The sequence below is a fragment of the Malaclemys terrapin genome, chromosome 2, assembly GCF_027887155.1.
Source record: "Malaclemys terrapin pileata isolate rMalTer1 chromosome 2, rMalTer1.hap1, whole genome shotgun sequence".
NCBI classification, from domain to species: Eukaryota; Metazoa; Chordata; order Testudines; family Emydidae; genus Malaclemys; species Malaclemys terrapin.
Genome location: NC_071506.1, coordinates 51,598,675 through 51,617,569, shown reverse-complemented (window position 1 = coordinate 51,617,569; position 18,895 = coordinate 51,598,675). Strand labels below are relative to the sequence as shown.

At 44.7% G+C, this 18,895-nt stretch overlaps 1 protein-coding gene across 2 annotated transcripts in view; it reads right to left on the bottom strand.

The window, feature by feature from the left end:
* The window catches only part of ZNF704 (zinc finger protein 704), a 136,413-nt gene that overhangs the window by 26,860 nt on the left and 90,658 nt on the right, over positions 1 to 18,895 (bottom strand). For both annotated transcript variants that reach the window (XM_054017747.1, XM_054017748.1), the window contains exons 3-4: positions 7,035 to 7,138; positions 448 to 680 (exon numbers count right to left, since the gene is read on the bottom strand). In XM_054017747.1, coding sequence (XP_053873722.1) covers positions 448 to 680; positions 7,035 to 7,138 — 337 coding nt within the window. The remainder of the gene's footprint in view (positions 1 to 447; positions 681 to 7,034; positions 7,139 to 18,895) is intronic.

Genomic DNA, 18,895 nt, shown 5'->3' with positions numbered 1-18,895 from the left:
TCACCTAATTAGGGCATCTGATAAGCTAACAGCATTTTCAGCGAACTAGAAATACAGGGCCAAATCCTGCCCAGTGATGGCAAAAAGGGAGAGGCTGCCTGTTGCAGCCTGTCCCAAAGGTATTTGCCAAAGCAGGGCAGAAATCCCCTGTGTGGCCAGGGGTCTCTGCAGGGAGCATCTTGCTGCTTCTCTGGGCAGGAGCTGTGTGTGTCCCCAACATTGCTAGCAAACACTTGGTGCCAATGGCAGCATGTGCATTAGCCAGAGGGGTGGTGTTAGGGGGGACATGCTTCATGGGCTAGCGCATACATGGGGCTATGGAGAGTATCTGTCTAGCAGCTGAAACTCCCTGCAGAGTTGTTTGTGTGATCTTTTGTGGTCCCCCCCCCACCCCCAGCAGAACAGGATCCCAGATGTGTAGCGCTGTGAGCTGCACAGGAGACTAACCTTTCTCTTCCTAGGGATGGGCTCATCAAAAAGGAGATTACTGGTTTCAGCTTCATCAATACTATCATCTGGCTGAGAGGGCATTCGAAAGGGTTTGAAGCTATCAGCAGACAGAGGCGGAGATGGGGTGGATGGATTGGACTGATCACTGGGTGCACTCCAACTCCAGTATCCACTACTGCTGGTACTAGAAGGCACAAATCCTCCTTCTTTCCAAGATCCATTCAGGGATTCTGTAAGAACGGCAACAACAGGAGTTAACAAATGTCATGAGTTAAAGCTAAGAAGATCCGTTTGCTTTTATCTGGTACTCACTTACCATGTTTACCTTACCTTAGGCGAGAAAAGCCAAAGAACTCAGTTTGCAAAGAGAACAGACTGATCTTACTAAAATTTGTTTCAGTAAAAAACCCACCTGTGATAAATGAAGGGGTGGAGGGTAGCTCCCTTTTATGTACACCCAGCCAGCCAGTTAGCTATAGAGTCCCTCTTGGTGGCAGGATTGGATTTTTGTGTCCCTAAAAGGTTTGTGCATATGCTGTTTAATTGACTGGTGGCAACAGCTAATTTCCTTTGTTTTTTTTTTCCCCTCAGCTCTTCCCGGGAAGGGGGGTGAAAGGGCTTGAGGGTACCCCACAGGAAGGAATTCCCAAGTGTTCTTTCCTGGGTTCTAAAAGGCGGGGGGGGGGGGGGGGTGGATTTGCACTTGGGAGGTGGCAGCATCTACCCATCCAAGGCCAGAGAGAAGCTGTGACCTTGGGAGTTTAATACCAGCCTGGAGTGACCAGTATTAATTTTTAAAATCCTTGTGGGCCCCCATGTTTTGCACTCAAAATCAATTTGTCAATCAGCCTTGACACCACCTTTCTAGAAAAGAAAAAGCTGAAGCGGGGAGACAAAAAACTATTCTGGAATATAACTATATCTGGAGCAGTCAGATAGAATGGTGATGAGTGCTTGATTCAGGAAAGTATTGAAGCACATGCTTAATTTTGAGCATTCCTAGGACATACTGACTTCAGTGCGATTTAAGCATATGCTTCACTACAATCATGAATAGGACCTAAATTGATAGCTAAAATAATTTAGATTAAAAAAATCAAATCCCCTCCCTTTGACTGGCAGAAATTCTAAATGCGCTATATACATTCCCCAATCTTAAGCTTCTGAGTATGCCTAAATCCTTAGTTTGTAATCTCAGACACCCCCCTCCCCCAAAAAGAGGCACACACACAGGGCCGGCTCCAGGGTTTTGGCTGCCCCAAGCAGCCAAAATAATAAAAAAAAAAGCCGCGATCGCGATCTGCAGTGGCACTTCGGTGGGAGGTCCTTCACTCCGAGCGGGAGTGAGGGACCGTCCGCCGAATAGCCGCCGAATAGCTGGACATGCCACCCCTCTCCGGAGTGGCCGCCCCAAGCACCAGCTTGCCAAGCTGGTGCCTGGAGCTGGCCCTGCATACACAGCCCCAAAACACTAACCCATATCTGTAAAAATGCTGTCATCAGGGCCGGCTCCAGGTGGCAGCACGTCCAGCTATTCAGCGGCAATTCGGCGGACGGTCCCTCACTCCCACTCGGAGCGAAGGACCTCCCTCCGACTTGCCGTCGCAGATCGCGATCGCGGCTTTTTTTTTTTTTTTTTTTTTTTTTTTTTTTGCTGCTTGGGGTGGCCCAAACCCTGGAGCCAGCCCTGGCTGTCATCAGCCTATTGTTAAAACACCAAACAAACAAAACTGCTCCAACATAAACCTCATGGTGTGTCAGTGTGTTTATGTATCAGATCTTTATTTATTTATATAGATGTATGTGCCCTGGGGCAGGAACCTTCCCCCTGTCCCCCAATACAGTGCCAAGCACTCTGCTGGTGCTTAGCAAGTAAATAATAAAATTCAGTATTAAATGTGAGACTGGAATGTTTCCAAATCTGACAGTACCTGCAGTTTTCTGTCCCTCACAAACTCTTCCTCACTTTTTAACACACAAGTCTCATTCTCAGTGGTAGTACAGGCACAAGAATCATTTCCTTCACTCGTTACCAAAAGCCTCATCCAAAACCCACTGAAGACAACAGAAATCTTTTCACTGTCTTCCATGGACGTTGGATCAGGCCCTAAAGCATAAGCAATTATTAAAAATATCCACTGCTCACAACACTGGGCCCAATCCTGCAAACATTATGCTCATGTATAATTATACTCACTTATGTGCGTAAGTGTTTGCAGGATCGGGATCAGAGTGCAAAATGCGGGCAAGTTAGTGAATGCCACAATTCCTTTTGAAAATGTACAAATAATTAGCTCATTGCTGACGAAGCACAAAATAATACATTAGAACATTATGCAAAACTGTTTCAGTTTGTGGTTACAGCCCTTCAGAATTCTTGTGTGTTTCTCCTTTTTTCTATTTTTTGAATGATTTGCACTTCAATCCCATGACAAAGCTAAGCAGCACATCTGGTATCAACTTGTGAACTTAGCACCATTTAAAAATGCTGTTTGTTCAGAAAAACAAAGGAGGAAACATGCTTTCAAATGTAATTTTCTGACACATTTATGGCAGTGCTTTGTGTTCTCTGGTTTTACAGCTTCCCTTTACCTCAGTGAGATGGAGATTTAATCAAGAACATTTTTGAAAAAAGGAATATACAAAAGAAAATGACTGAATGAGGTTGACAAGAAGAAAAAAACAAACATAGCGGGCCTGATTTGCAATTACACTAACACATTTGGCAGTGTAAAGTTGCCTTAAAATAGGTATAATTGTAATTTACTTCCACTTTAAGGCCCCTTTACATTGCCAGAGTGGTATAAAGGGGGCTAACTGTAAATGAAAATCAATATTACTGGTTGGTGGGGAAAAGGGCCATATTCTGATCTAGTTTGCCCAGAGGTAAATCTAGAGCAACTCTACCGTAGAGCAGAATCTAACCTAAATACGAACACTAAAACTATTGTTTTTAATCTGCTAAGCAAAATGTAACAATTTCCTTACAGTGCTAGCTGCTTCCTATTTTGGAAAAAAAAATGCCCATGTACAATCAATCACTACTAAATTACATTACTGATATCAAAATAATGTTAGTATAGTCCAGTAATACTAAAACAGATTTAAATTATTAAATCCTTACTCACTCTTTTCTAAGGACTCACTCAGGCAAAATTCTCATTCAAGCAGTGATAAATTTTGCCTGAGTAAGGACTTCAGAATTTGGCCCACCATTCTTGCAAATGTTTGAATAAAAACTTTAAATTTAATCTTTCCATTATTTAGCAAATATTCAAATGGTATATGTAGAAATATCATAGAGCACCCAAAACTGCATCAGAATGAATATCAAACTCAATTTTCCATGACCTTGTACATATTAACAACAATTTAGTAGAACTTATCAACTGGGAGAGCTGATCAATCAAAAGCTACTAGAGAGCATGTGTTGATGCTCTCTTGTTGTTATTGCTGTTTTTAAAACGTTGGAAGGTATTCAGATGCTAGGGTTGGGGGGACTATCTAAGTACCTAGATACACAGATTCCCAGACAGTGGGCATGTTATATACTGAGTGAAGGAAACTAACATTTTTATGAAAGATGAAGAATTGGCTTCAAAAGCAAGGGTTTCCTCAAACATTTTCAAAGTGTGGACTCCATCTTAATAGAAAGATTGTTTTGTGGCTCACTCCCACCTCCTCCACCGATTCATGATCAGTTAATATCCCTACTGTTTACAGTAGGAGAGTATTTAGTACATAGTTAGCAGCTAGAAGTGAGGAGGAAGAGCCAGCACACATGACCGGCTAGCTCTCCATGGACCTCCAACAAGTGCATCTAGGGTGACCAGACGTCCCGATCTTTGCTTCTTTGTCCCGCGTCCCGACCGATGTTTGGTCGGGACACTGGACAAAAAAGAAATGTTGCGCTCCCCCCCCACCCCGGCTCCGTCCCCCTTTCCCCCATTGGCTCCCTCCCCAAATCCCCGCCCTGGCCCCGCCTCTTCCCCAACCACGCAGCATTCCTCCTCCCTCCTAGGTTTGCAGCATGGTGGCGCAAGCCTGGGAGGGAGGGGGTGGCGGCAGAGCCTGGATCCTGGAGCTGGTGAGTCAGCTCCGGCACCCGGGCACCCGGCGGGCAAAGGGGGGCTGGCAAGGGAGGGAGACGGGGGGCTCAGCTTTGACCCCCCGCCGTGACAGGGGGCTCCTGCCCGGGCCGCTGCACCCGGGCCCGGGAGCGCAGCCTGGAGGCTGCTCCAGCCCTGCAGCCCGCGGGGTAGTGCGGTGGGTCCGGGCGGGGGCAGTGTGGAGCGGGTAGGGGCCGGTTGGGCGGTGTGGGCCGAATCCCCGCTGCTGCCAGGGAGCCCTGCGCCTCTCCCTCCCGCTCGCGGCTGCGGCTCCTTCCCAGCGGGACACGCCCCCCGGCCTGCCCCGGCCACATGCGGCACGCATCAGCTGCTCCTTCCCGGCGGGAGGGAGAATAGGCGTGGGGGACGCGCGCCGCATGTGGCCGGGGCAGCGGGAGGCGTGTCCCGCCGGGAAGGAGCCGCAGCTGCGAGCAGGCGGGAGAGGCGCGGGGCTCCCTGGCAGCAGCGGGGATTCGGCCCCTGCCGCCCACCCGGCTCCTGCCCCCGCCCAGATCCACCGCGTGCCGCATATGCCCGTGGTGGGCCAGGGGGGTGGGAGGCTCCGCGGGGAGGGCAGCGAGTAGGGCTGGGGCCTGCTAATGCCCCCGGCCCCTTTTAAACGCCTTTTTTTTTGCTCCACCCCCCCCACCCCCCGTCCCGTCCCGATATTTTGGGCTGCTGATCTGGTCACCCTAAGTGCATCACTGCATCAGGATCTCTGCCACATAATATTATAGATTTTTAAACCCTTACAAGCCCTCTCAAACTATCAATGACATTTTCGTATCAATTTCATTATCAGATGTTGAAAATACCAATTGCTTATCAGATTTATGAATTGTTTTATACTTGTGTTGTGTTCATGTAATCAAGTGTCTTATGGGTAGGGCCCTACCAAATTCATGGCCATGAAAAACATGTCACTGACTGTGAAATCTGATCTCCCTCCATGAAATCTGGTCTTTTGTGTGCTTTTACTCTATACTATACAGATTTCACAGTGGTGACCAGCGTTTCTCAAATTGGGGTCCTGACCCAAAAGGGATTTTTGGGGGGGGGGTCACAAAGGTATTTTAGGGGAGTCATGGTATTGCCACCCTTAGTTCTGCGCTGCCTTCAGAGTTGGGCGGCTGGAGAGCGGCAGCTGTTGGCCAGGAATCCAGCTCTGCAGGCAGCAGCGCAGAAGTAAGGGTGGCAATACCATACCGTGCCATCCTTACTTCTGCGCTGCTGCCTTCAGAGATGGGCAGCCGGAGAGTAAAGGCTGCTGACCAAGGACCCAGCTCTGAAGGCAGCAGCACAGAAGTAAGGGTGGGAATACCGTACCATGCCATCCTTGCTTCTGTGTTGTTGCTGGTGGCGGCTCTGCCTTCAGAGCTGGGCTCCCGGCCAACAGCTGCCACTCTCCAGCCGCCCAGCTCTGAAGGCAGCGCTACCGCCAGCACCAGCATAGAAATAAGGGTAGCAGTACTGCAACCCTCCCTATAACAACTTTGTGGGCCCCCCCCCCACAACTCCTTTTTGGGTCAGGACCATACAGTTACAACAACATGAAATTTCAGATTTAAATATCTGAAATGGTGAAATTTATTATTTTTAAAATCCTATGACCATGAAATTGACCAAAATGGACCGTGAATTTGGTAGGGCCCTACTTATGAGATTCATGAGTTTGGTTACATGTTGTCTGAGAGAAATTATCCTAGAAACAGATCCACAGGATGGGAACTAAGGCCCCGATTTTTCAATCTTTTCAGCCTTGAAGTTGTAATCAGGTCTCCAGGGGGGAGGGAGATTACCCTGCCTTCTCATATTGCTAAATGGGAAATAGGACCTGGCTATATTCTGACTGGGGAGGATGTGGGTGGGTGGGGACAGTATGGAAAAGGCTGAGAATCACTGCCATATTGACTTCATGTGTATGTATAAAATAATCTGATAATTTGGAGAACTAACATTTCAGGACGGTCAGAAGATCCACCACTGTACTGATCCTCGTCTGGTCTTTCCTCCCATGCAGGGGGTGAGCTAGGGCTACAGATGCTAGAGCAGCTCCATTGCCACTCGGAAGCCATATTCTCATGTATGGGGTTTTCTCTGGTAGTACCTAGAGACCTCTACTAGGTCAAGGCCCAACTGTGTTAGGCACAGTATAAACACAGAGTAAATCACAGTCCCCTCCAGAGGTGGATTCTGCTCCTCCTTACTTACCTGCACTCTCCTCACTAGTCCTCAAGCTTGCCTCTAGCTCCCCTAGTGGATAATTACAATGGGTACAACAGGACAACTGGGCAGCTATTTTTCTTTTCCAGTTGAATTACGACTACTGGGGCAGATAAGGATACTTTATCCCTACCATATTTATTCAGATGTGCTATGTGCCTGCCACAAAATGGAAAGTAACTTTCAGATACTCAGTATAATGTATTACTACCACTTCTTACAATCCCCCAAAGTATTATGTTATAAGTTTACCATTGGGCCGTACAGGAGGGCTGTGAACCAAAGGGCTGGTGGATAAACTGGTTAGTACCATAGCTGCTGTCACTTTATCCATGTCCAGTTCTTCTGAAGATTTTCTGAAACACAGTCAAAGGAAGGCAGAAAACATCTCAGTAAATGACTCTTGCAGAAGTTTAATGGTAGGTCTAGTCCTAGGGTTGCCAACTTTCTAATCGCACAAAACCGAACACCCTAGCCACACTCCTTCCCCAAGGCCCCACCCCTTCCCTGAGACCCTGCCCCCTGCTCACTACATTCCCCCCTCTCAGTGGCTTGCTCTCCCCCATCCTCACTCACTTTCACTGAGTTGGGGCAGGGGGTTGGGGTGCGGGAGGGAGGGAGTAAGGGCTCTGGGGTGGGGCTGGGAATGAGGGGTTTGAGGTCCAGGAGGGGGTTCCAGGTTGAGGGGAGCTCAGGGGTTTTGGGTGCAGTTGGGAGCTCCAGCCAAGGGATTTGGAGTGCGGGAGGGGGCTGCGGGTTGAGGCAGGGGGTTGGGGTGCAGGAGAGGGTATGGGCTCTGGGCTGGGGCAGGGTGTTGGGGATGCGTGTGTGTGTGTGTGTGTGTGTGTGTGTGTGTGTGTGTGTGTGTGTGAGAGAGAGAGAGAGAGAGAGAGAGAGAGGACTCTGGCTGGGGATGTAGGCTCTGGGGTGGGGCTGGGAATCAGGGGTTTGGGGTTCAGGAAGGGGCTCCAGGTTGGGGGGGGGGCTCAGGGTTGGGGCAGGGGCACGGGTTTACCTTGGGTGGTTCCCGGTCAGTGGCACTGCCTGTCCTGACTTTGCCACGGTTCCCGGCCAATGGGAGTGCGGAGCCTGTGCTGGGGGGTGGGGTGGGGGCAGTGTGTGGAGCCCTATGGCCCCCGGCCTATGATCCAACCTGCTGGCTGCTTCTGAGGTGCAGCGCAGTGCCATGACAGGTAGGGACTAGCCTGCATGAGACCCACAGCACCATCAACCGGGCTTTTAACGGCCTGGTCAGCGGTGCTGACTGGAGCTGCCAGGGTCCTTTTTCAACTGGGCATTCCGGTCGAAAACTGGACGCCTGGCAACCCTACCTAGTCCACAGGACACTGGAAGATGGCAACAAAACTACTCAAGCAGAGAATCAGAAAAGAACCAGATATGAAAGTTTGTGTCAATCACCTACTGTATACTAAACTTGACTACTTTTAGCAAATCAGCCCAAATCAAAGGGAAAAATTCTGGAAATGAAAATGGGTTTGCATGAAAGATGTTGTGAACCTCTCTCTCTCTTTTTTACCCCAGTGAGGCCCCATGATTTCAACTGCTTAAGAGCTTTTCTGGATTGAGGCCTAAAGAAGCAAAGATAGGGCAGGTCAAATAAACAGCACTCTCAGCAGAGTAACAGGATACCTGGAAGCACTCTTTAATTTCAAAGCTAAAATTGAGTGGGACAGATTTTATTTTATTTTAGTTACTTCTGCTTAATGTCATTAAGTCAACACACTGTGACCTTGTGCAGTCTATATGTTTTATAAAAACATGATAATAAGTGAATATAATGCAACTGGGATATGCTTCGTGCAAAAGGTCTCTTGTAAGGTATCATTACAAAGCTCATAATCTACTGAGTGTGATCATCCTATTTGTAGAAATGTACCACTCTTGTATCTAAAACTAGAAATATAAAACATAACTCTGAGGGCCTATTGTAATTATGTAAAGTGTGGGCCATTAATGATGGTTTGGAATCTTGATGACTCCCATTAACAAGGACCATTGTCTGCAGATGGCTGTGTTTATCTGTTAGTCTTCCTGTATGTGTGTGTGCTGGCAAGTGGGCAATGAAGTCTTGCAGTGACATGTGATCATGTCACCTGAACTGGAATCCATCTTTAACCTGGTGCTTTTCCAGTGAGGGGGGTGGAAACCCAGAGGGACAAAGGGTTCCCGCCTTATGCAAAAATATATATATAAAGGGGTGGAAGAGAACAAAAGGGGAGAGGAGCCATCATGAAGAATCCCCTAGCTATCACCTGAGCTGCAACAAGAGCTGTACCAGGGGAAAGAATTGTGCCCAGGCCTGGAAGGTGTCCAGTCTGAGAAAAAGCTTACTGAAGCATCTCTGAGGGTGAGATTATCTGTATTCAGTTTGATTAGACATAGATTTGCGCATTTTATTTTATTTTGCTTGGTGACTTACTTTGTTCTGTCTGTTACTACTTGGAACCACTTAAATCCTATTTTCTGTATTTAATAAAATCACTTTTTTCCTTATTAATTAACTCAGAATATGTATTAATACCTGGGGGAGCAAACAACTGTGCATATCTCTCTATCAGTGTTATAGAGGGCGAACAATTTATGAGTTTGCCCTGCATAAGCTTTATACAGGGTAAAACGGATTTATTTGGGTTTAGACCCCACTGGGAGTTGGGCATCTGAGTGTTATAGACAAGCACACTTCTGTGAGCTGTTTTCAGGTAAACCTGCAGCTTTGGGGCAAGTTATTCAGACCCTGGGTCTGTGTTGGAGCAGACAGGAGTGTCTGGCTCAGCAAGACAGGGCGCTGGAGTCCTGAGCTGGCAGGGAAAACAGTAGCAGGGTAGTCTTGGTACATCAGGTGGCAGCTCCCAAGGGGGTTTCTGTGATCTAACCCATCTCACTCATTCTCTCTCTCTCTCTCTCACACACACACACACACACACACACACACACCCCAACCATTTTTACTTTTTCATCACTTGGCCATTAGCTTAAAAGACCAGTTAGGTTACAGAACAGACCCACCAACCAACCACCTGCTTTAAGATAAAAAAAAATCTTTGAAAATCTGGGGCTAGATTCAGCCCTAGAATGATCTGTAGCACAAGGGTCCACAGGGGATGGTAAGTCTACCAGGTCAGGGACTGTGACAGCTAACTAAGGGGCCTGGTGTGGGCTAGCATCTTCCCGAAAGTGGGCAAAGCCTGCTGTGGCAGGGAGAGTGAGGACAGCTGATTCTCAGAGAGTTTCCTATATAGCCTGAACTTCAATTTAAAGCTACCCATCTGCCTGGCAGAACCTCTGAGTAAGCAGCAGTGCAAAAACTGCCTGGGGCACAGTGTCCCCTGCTGGTTAAGACAGGCACGGTTTGCCTGCATTAGCAGGGATGAATCAAGCCTCTAGAATAAATATATATTCAGGGCAGAGCTCTTGTTCCATTTTTGTGGCTGTAAAAGTGGCTCTCTTTATATTACAGTATACTTCAAATAGCACTTCCATTTACATTCTGCCAAACTACTCCAAGAGACACACAATCAGGAAAATGTAAATGTATTGGAAACAAATTTCTGAAAATAGACTGCACCAAAACAAAACTACTGAACATCACTAGCTGTGAATTCAGCTGTCACAGAGGAACTCTATCAAAAAGCAAAGAGAGAAAACTCATGTCTAGGTGGAAGAACCCCAAAAATTCACATTAATGAACCAATAATGCCAATGACTGGACTTTGTGTGCACTTGCTGACTGATTTGCACACAATAAAAAACAAGGTTCATGAATCACAGAATACACTTTGATCATTGAATTTGACAACTACAGATAAATTACTACTATTTATTATACTTCATAGCCCATTAGTAGATTTACTAGCCATTAATTTTTAAAATAATGAATTCCTGGTAATTAATTTTTAAAATAATGAGTTCAGTACAAGGCTTTGCTATTACATTTTTGCTGGGCAGAGACTACTAATTTTTGGTGTGAATTTGAAAGTATGCAGATCAGTGAGGTTCTACCACATATTTAAAAACAGAATAACTCTCGGAGTTTTGGATTAGCCACTTGTTGGTCAATCATTATAAAGGAATTTCATCCTGCATATGGGGCACTGTTTTATGAAATACAGGATTTAACTCACTTCATTTGTATTCCCCTCTTCCCCCTCCCCGCCCCCGTTTGCTTTCTGTTGCTAGCAAATGAGTTTGTTGACAGGCATGTTCATCTTAAGTGGATAGCTTATACTGGTGACTTTGCAGAAAGGGAATTGGAAAACATTTGGCTGGGCCATTCACTACAAGGCCCAAGATTTATTGTGCAATCTGATTACTTCTGTGTCAACAGAGGATGGGGGGGAAATTTTAGCCCAACAGAGGAAATGCACCAGGAACAGATGCAGGCCTTTGGGGAACGAGTTGGAGGGCAATGGATAGTAGGAAGGGAAAAATCTGTGATGTTCCCTGACCAGGGCTGTCATATTTAAAAAGGGTTAATGGGATGACCCAGGCAATTATAGGCCTGTCAGGCTGACATTGAATGCAAGCAAGATAGTGGAACAGCTGATACAAGATTCGATTAATACAGAATTAAAGGATGGCAATATAATTAATGCCAATCAACATGGATTTATGGAAAATAGATCCTTTCGAACTAACTTGATTTCTTTCTTTATTGAGATTACAAATTTGGCTGATAAAGGTAATAGTGTTGATGTAATATACTTAGACTTCTGTAAGACGTTTGACTTGGTACCGCACAACATTTTGATTAAAAAATTAGAATGCTATTAAATTAACATGGCATACATTAAATGGATTAAAAACTGACTGATAGGTATCAAAATAAAATTGTAAACAGGGAATCATCATCAAGTGGGTCTGTTTCGAGTGGGTCCTGCAAGGATTGGTTCTTGGCCCTACACCATTTTAAATTTTTATCAATGACCTGGAAGAAAACATAAATTTATCACTGATAAAGTTTGCAGATGACACAAAAGTTGGAGGAATGGTAAATAAATCCTGCACATCACTGATATAGAGTGATCTAGATCGCTTGGTAAGATGGATGCAAGCAAACAATGTTTTAATATAGATACATCTAAATATTTATCTCTGTGAATAAAGAATGTAGGTCATACTTAGGATAGGGGATTGTATCTGGGACGCAGTGACTCTGAAAAAAATTTGGGGGTCATTGTGGATAATCAGCTGAACATGAACTCTGAGTGTAGTGCTGTGGCCAAAAGGGTTGCATAAACAGGGGAATCTTGAGTAGGAATAGAGTTGGTATTTAACACCGGTGTGACCGCTGCTGGAATACTATGTCCAGTTCTGGTGCTCAGAAGAGCAATTCAAGAGGATGTTGATAAATTGGAAAGGGTTCAGAGAAGAGCCACGAGAATGATTAAACAATTAGAAAACCTTATAGTGATAGACTCAAGGAACTCAATCTATTTATCTTAACAAAGAAAAGGTTAAGGGGTGATTTGATTACAGTCTATAAATACCTACATGTGAGTGATCCTAACCACCCTTGTATTCACCCTTACACACTACTGTAATAATCTTTGTACAAAATATACTTTATGAGGTAACTTTTCAATACTAATAGCTCACTGATGAATAATACTCTTGTATGATGTATGTATGCAGTGTGTATTAAGAGAGCTATGGATATACGCTGGTGTTATGACTAAAATGTGTTTAAAACTAGGCATGTCGGGGGAACTGGTAAACAGGTCTCCCCTAGATAAAATAATGTATTTGCTTCTCTGACCAGCCTGCTCATCAGGCAGCAACAAAGAAGGTACATTTACATATAATCAGTAAAACAGGGCCATCAAACTAACAAGAGGGGGAGATGGCAGGAAAAAGAACAATTTGCATCTTAGCAAACACCAGCAAGGGAAGAAAGAGTATCCAGACTCCACTGCACTTTCATCACAGCTTGAATAAGCTTTACTTTGAGAGGTAACCCTCAGAAGACTCCACTTCACAGGTTTATTGGTCTATAAGAGAGAGGGGCTGAAACTCAAGTGATAAGCAATTGAATCAACACTATATATAATAGTACTATATTATAAAAGTGTATAAAGTGAGGTCTTTTCTGAAAGCTAATGACATGCTGATGATTAATGTAATTGTAAAATGCATGTATTATCACTATATGAGGAAATATGGATACTTAATGATATTATGCTTTAAAGTCTGTATCCAAACAGGGAGAAACAGGTTCCCTGCCAGACAGGAGAGAAAGCAGCTATTTACCTCAGTCCTATGAAAATGAAGCATGATGGAATCAAAACAACGGGAGCCCAATTTACATACAGAGGGATTGGAAACCCACAGGAAGGGAAGAACAGCATGAGGTCATCCTCCCTCTTGAAACAAAGAGGCTCTGGAATTTTGGAAGATAAGCAAGGAAAGAAGCCATCTTTGGCATCCATCACTAGACAGCCCAAGAGAACAAAGCTCTTGCAAACAGAGAAAGATGGGTCTTTCAACGAAGGGGAGGTTGAAGTCTCTGGAAACCAAACACAAGTAAGAAACCTGCTTAGGCAAAGATCTTTCACTTAGGAAGACAAGGGAAACAGCTTCTTGTATTTGCGTGGAAAGTCTTGACTGAGGGAAAGTCAGCTATGACTGCAAAGAAGATTGGTGAGAGAAACCATCTTGAACAAAGCCTATACCTTGCAAGACTAAGTTTTAGACTTTTAGATGTGTGTTTTCACTTATATTTGCTTGGAACCCTTTCTAACTTTTTTCCTTTTATTTGGCACCACTGAACCTATGACCTATTGTCAATAAATCCGTTTTATATTTTACTATAAACCAACTCTGTGCTGTGTTTGAGGGGAAGGGTGTATTTACCCCAGTAAAGTTAATAAGCTGTGATGTGCTCTTGTGTCTTCAAATGAACAAAATAACCTTATTATTTCTCCAAACTGTCCAGGAGAGGCATGGGCATTGAAAAACACAGAGTTTTGGGAAAATTTGGGACTGGGTGTGTTAGGGTCACCTTGCTGGTTGTAACCAAGGCTGGTGGAAGCCAGAGTGGGGCTGTAGACAGAGCTGCTGAACCAGGACTGTCTAGGACGCAGACACTCAAATTGTGACTTACATGCTAGTAGGCTGGTTGAGATCATCCCAGGTTGAAGCTATAGCAGCAAAGCATTGTACAGCATCCAGGCTTAAAAAGCAAGTGGTGCCACAACCCCTTACTAGTCTACATTGCACCCCAGAGCTGTTACAATGGGGAACAAATGTTTTGATAACAGGCTCTTCAATCTAGCAATAACATGATCAAATGGCTGGAAGTTAAAGCTAGACAAATTCAGACTGAAAATAAGGTGTAAACTTTTAACAGCAAGGGTAAGTAACCATTGGAACAATTAACCAAGGGTCGTGGTTGTTTTCTCCATCACTGCCAAATTTTAAATCAAGATTGGATGTTTTCTAAAACACATGCCCCAGGAATTATACTGGGGAAGTTCTATGGCCTGTGTTATACAAGAGGTCAGACTAGATGATCACAAGGGTCTCTTCTGGCCTTGGAATCTATGAATTTATGAAAAGAGAAGTCATCCTGCATCTTCAGTATGTGTTATCATTCCCTTGCGCCTGGTTAATGTGCAGCAGCTTGTTCAATAAAGAAGGAGCAGTACGAATATCACACTGCCTCAATATCCCTTCCATATGATGCTGTCATTCAAAGTATTTTTCAGGAAATCTTCCTTGACCTTCCAGAATAATCCTTTTAGCAGTAACTAATCTAATAGAAATACATCTTGATGATGCCTTGGCTTTTATAGAACTCTTTTCATCCATCAGTATATCTCAAAGTGCTTTACAAAGGAGTCAGTATCATCGTCCCCAGTTTTTTAAAGGGATTCGGTTCTTTCCCAAAACATGAGACAAAAAATACAAACAGAAGGTTGAAAATGTATACGGTTTCTAATCCCCCCCCCCCAATTATAACTGACACTCTGAACCAAATTAATTTTAGCATTTCCAAAACATGTCTTAAAGCAGTGGTTCTCGGGAAGCGGTGCAGGCTGAGGGATGTGCTGGCTGCCCTTCCCGCAGCTCCCATTGGCCTGGAGCGGCAAACCGCGGCCAGTGGGAGCCATGATCGGCCGAACCTGGGATGAGGCAGGTAAACAAACCGGCTCGGCCCGCCAGGTGCTTTCCCTGAACAAGCGGCGTACCGGCTTTGAGAACCACTGTCTTAAAGTACTGTATGTAGCCAGTGAGATAACATCTACACAGAACAGCATCTACCACTTAATTTTTAGTAAAATTTAAGCTATAGAAATTTGCTGTTATATAATTCCAAAATAATATTCAGTTGTTTTCTTCTCCCAAGATCCTTCAAATATTGAAAGTTTCAAAGAACAGTTAAAACCTTCTAATAAAATAGATACTTTTACAAAATATATTTGTTTAATGTTGCAAGTCTATAGTTCAGTAACTGCCAAGAAATCAAATGGCCCAGGGCTAGCTTCATGGGAATACTCACATGAGCAAGAAGACTAGAACTGGGCCCTCAGAAATGATTCAGTCAGTTTCAAAACTGACCCCAAGTGTTGTTGACTATTTTTAGCATGTAAGTGTTTTATCAATCTGAGCCAATACATACTACTCTTTTAGCTTCAAAAAAGCTGGGTATCAAAAATATGCCATAGTTTCTAGAGATAGTAACTGTATGATAGCCAAGATATTTGGGCTGGTTACAGATTATAGGCGAGATTTTGTCAACATTATTCACGTAATGTAGTACCTTACTCCTTGAATAGCCCACCTGAAATCAATGGGTTATTTAAAAAAAATAGCAATATTCATTTTTAAGTAAGGGGTTAATAGTATGTGACCTTACAGAATTAATACAGTGGTTAATGCAGGGGTCGGCAATGTTTGGCACGCGGCTCGCCAAGGTGCTTACCTTGGCGGGCCGGGCCAGTTTATTTACCTGCTGACGCGGCAGGTTCGGCCGATCGCGGTCCCCACTGGCCGCGGTTCGCCGTCCCGGGCCAATGGGGGCGGCAGGAAGCCGCAGCCAGCACATCCCTCGCCCGCGCCGCTTCCCGCCGCCCCCATTGGCCCGGGACAGCGAACCACGGCCAGTGGGGGCCGTGATCGGCCGAACCTGCTGAGTCAGCAGGTAAATAAACTGGCCCGGCCCGCCTGGGTGCTTACCCTGGCGAGCCGCATGCCAAAGGTTGCTGACCACTGGGTTAATGGGTTGTAGATACTAGGTACACAGGAACATAAGTATTGCCACACTGGATCAGACCTCTGGTCCATTTAGTCCATAATCAAGTCTCTGACAGTGGCCATTGCCAGATACTTCAGAGGAAGGTACAAGAATCCCCACACATCTATCTCATCCTAATCCCTAATAGTTGGAGATTGGTTTAATCCCTGAAGAGATATATTTATATATAGGCTGCTAGGTAAAAGATTAAAGTCCAGGACCTCCATGGTAGCATTCTCTGAAATGCTTCCAGTTCCACACACAAGGCCAGTTAGACAGGCAGAACTGCAGGGTCTCAATGTGTGGATGAGATGATGGTGTGGGGAGGAGGGGTTTAGATTTATTAGGAACTGGGGAACCTTTTGGGAAACGGGGGAGCCTATATAGGAAGGATGGGCTCCACCTAAACCAAAATGGAACCAGATTGCTGGTACTTACAATTAAAAAGGTCACAGAGCAGGTTTTAAACTAAGGGCTGGGGGAAAGTCGACATCCCTGTGGCAGAGGAGCATGGTTCAGACAGAGACATCCCTTAGGGGAGGATCTATTAATAGAGAATCTCTATGTCCTAGTAAGTAGGAGAGGAAGGAAGATAAAATATGGATAGGACCGGATGAGAAACAGTCAAATGAAAAAGAGTCCCATTCAATTACATCACAAAATGGAAGACAGCTGAAAAGTGATAATTTTTTTAATTGCTTATATACAAATGCTAGAAGTCTAAATAATAAGATGGGTGAACTAGAGTGCCTCATATTTAATGAGGATATTGATATAATAGGCATCACAGAAACTTGGTGGAATGAGGATAATCAATGGGACACAGTAATACCAAGGTACAAAATATATTGGAAGCACAGAACAGGTCATGCTGGTGGAGGAGTGGCACTATATGTGAAAGAAAGCGTAGAGTCAAATGAAGTAAAAATCTTAAATGAACCAAACCGTACCATAGAACTTCTATGGATAGTAATTCCATGCTTGAACAATAAGAACATAGAAATAGAGATATACTACCGACCACCTGACTAGAATGGTGATAGTGACTGTGAAATGCTCAGGGAGATTAGAGAGGCTATAAAATAAAAAATTCAATAATATTGGAGGATTTCAACTATTCCCATATTGACTGGGTACATGTCACCTCACAACGGAATGCAGAGACAAAGTTTCTTGACACCTTAAATGACTGTTTCTTGGAGCAGCTAGTCCTGGAACCCACAAGAGGAGAGGCAATTCTTGATGTTGTCCAGGGGTCGGCAACGTTTGTCACGCGGCTCGCCAGGGTAAGCACCCTAGCGGGCCGGACCAGTTTATTTACCTGCTGACGCAGCAGGTTCGGCCGATTGCAGCCCCCACTGGCCGCGGTTCGCTGTCCCGGGCCAATGGGGGCGGCGGGAAGCCGCGGCCAGCACATCCCTCGCCTGCGCCACTTCCCGTCGCCCCCATTGGCCCGGGACGGCGAACCGCAGCCAGTGGGGGCCGCGATCGGCCGAACCTGCCGCGTCAGCAGGTAAATAAACTGGCCCGGCCCCCTAGGGTGCTTATCGTGGCAAGCCGCGTGCCAAACATCGCCGACCCCGATGTAGTCCTAAATGGAGCACAGGATTTGGTACAAGAGATGAATATAGCTGAACCACTTGGTAATAGTGACTATAATATAATTAGATTTAACATCCCTGTGGTGGGGAAAACACCACAGCAGCCCAACACAGCAGCATTTAATATCAGAAAGGGGGACTACACAAAAATGAGGAAGTTGATTAAACAGAAATTAAAAGGTTCAGTGCCAAAAGTGAAATCTCTGTGAGCTGCATGGAAACTTTTAAAAGACACCATAATAGAGGCTCAACTTAAATGAATACCCCAAATTAAAAAACATAGTAAGAGAACTAAAAAAGTGCCACCATGGTTAAACAACAAAGTAAAAGAAGCAGTGAAAGGCAAACAGGCATCCTTTAAAAAGTGGAAGTTAAATCCTATTGAGGAAAATAGAAAGGAGCATAAACTCTGGCAAATGAAGTGTAAAAATATAATTAGGAAGGCCAAGAAAGAATTTGAATAACAGCTAGTTAAAGATTCAAAAAAGCAACAGCAAATTTTTTTTTAAAATACATCAGAAGCTGGAAGCCTGCTAAACAACTAGCGGGGCCACTGGACACTTGAGATGCTAAAGGAACACTCAAGGACGATAAGGCCATTGCAGAGAAAATAAATTAATTCTTTGCATCAGTCTTCATGGCTGAGGATGTGAGGGAGATTCCCAAACCTGAGCCATTCTTTTTAGGTGAAAAATCTGAGAAATTGTCCCAGACTGAGGTGTCATTAGAGGAGGTTTTGGAACAAATTGATAAATTAAACAGCAATAAGTCACCAGGACCAGATGGTATTCACCCCAGAGTTCTGAAGGAACTCAAATGTGAAATTGCTGAATTACTAACTGTGGTGTGTAACCTATCATTTAAATCAGCTTCTGTACCAGATGACTTGAGGATAGCTAACATGACACCAATTTTTAAAAAAGGCTGCAGAGGTGATCCCGGCAATTACAGGCCAGTAAGCCTAACTTCAGTACTGGGCAAACTGGTTGAAACTATAATAAATAACAGAATTATCAGACACATAGATGAACATGATTTGTTGGGGAAGAGTCAACATGGTTTTTGTAAAGGGAAATCATCTCTCACCAATCTACTAGAATTCTTTGAGGGGGTCAACAAGCATGTGGACAAGGGTGATCCAGTGGATATAGTGTACCTAGATTTTCAGAAAGCCTTTTACAAGGTCCCTCACCAAAGGCTCTTAAGCAAAGTAAGCTATCACAGGATAAGAGGGAAGGTCCTTTTATGGATCGGTAACT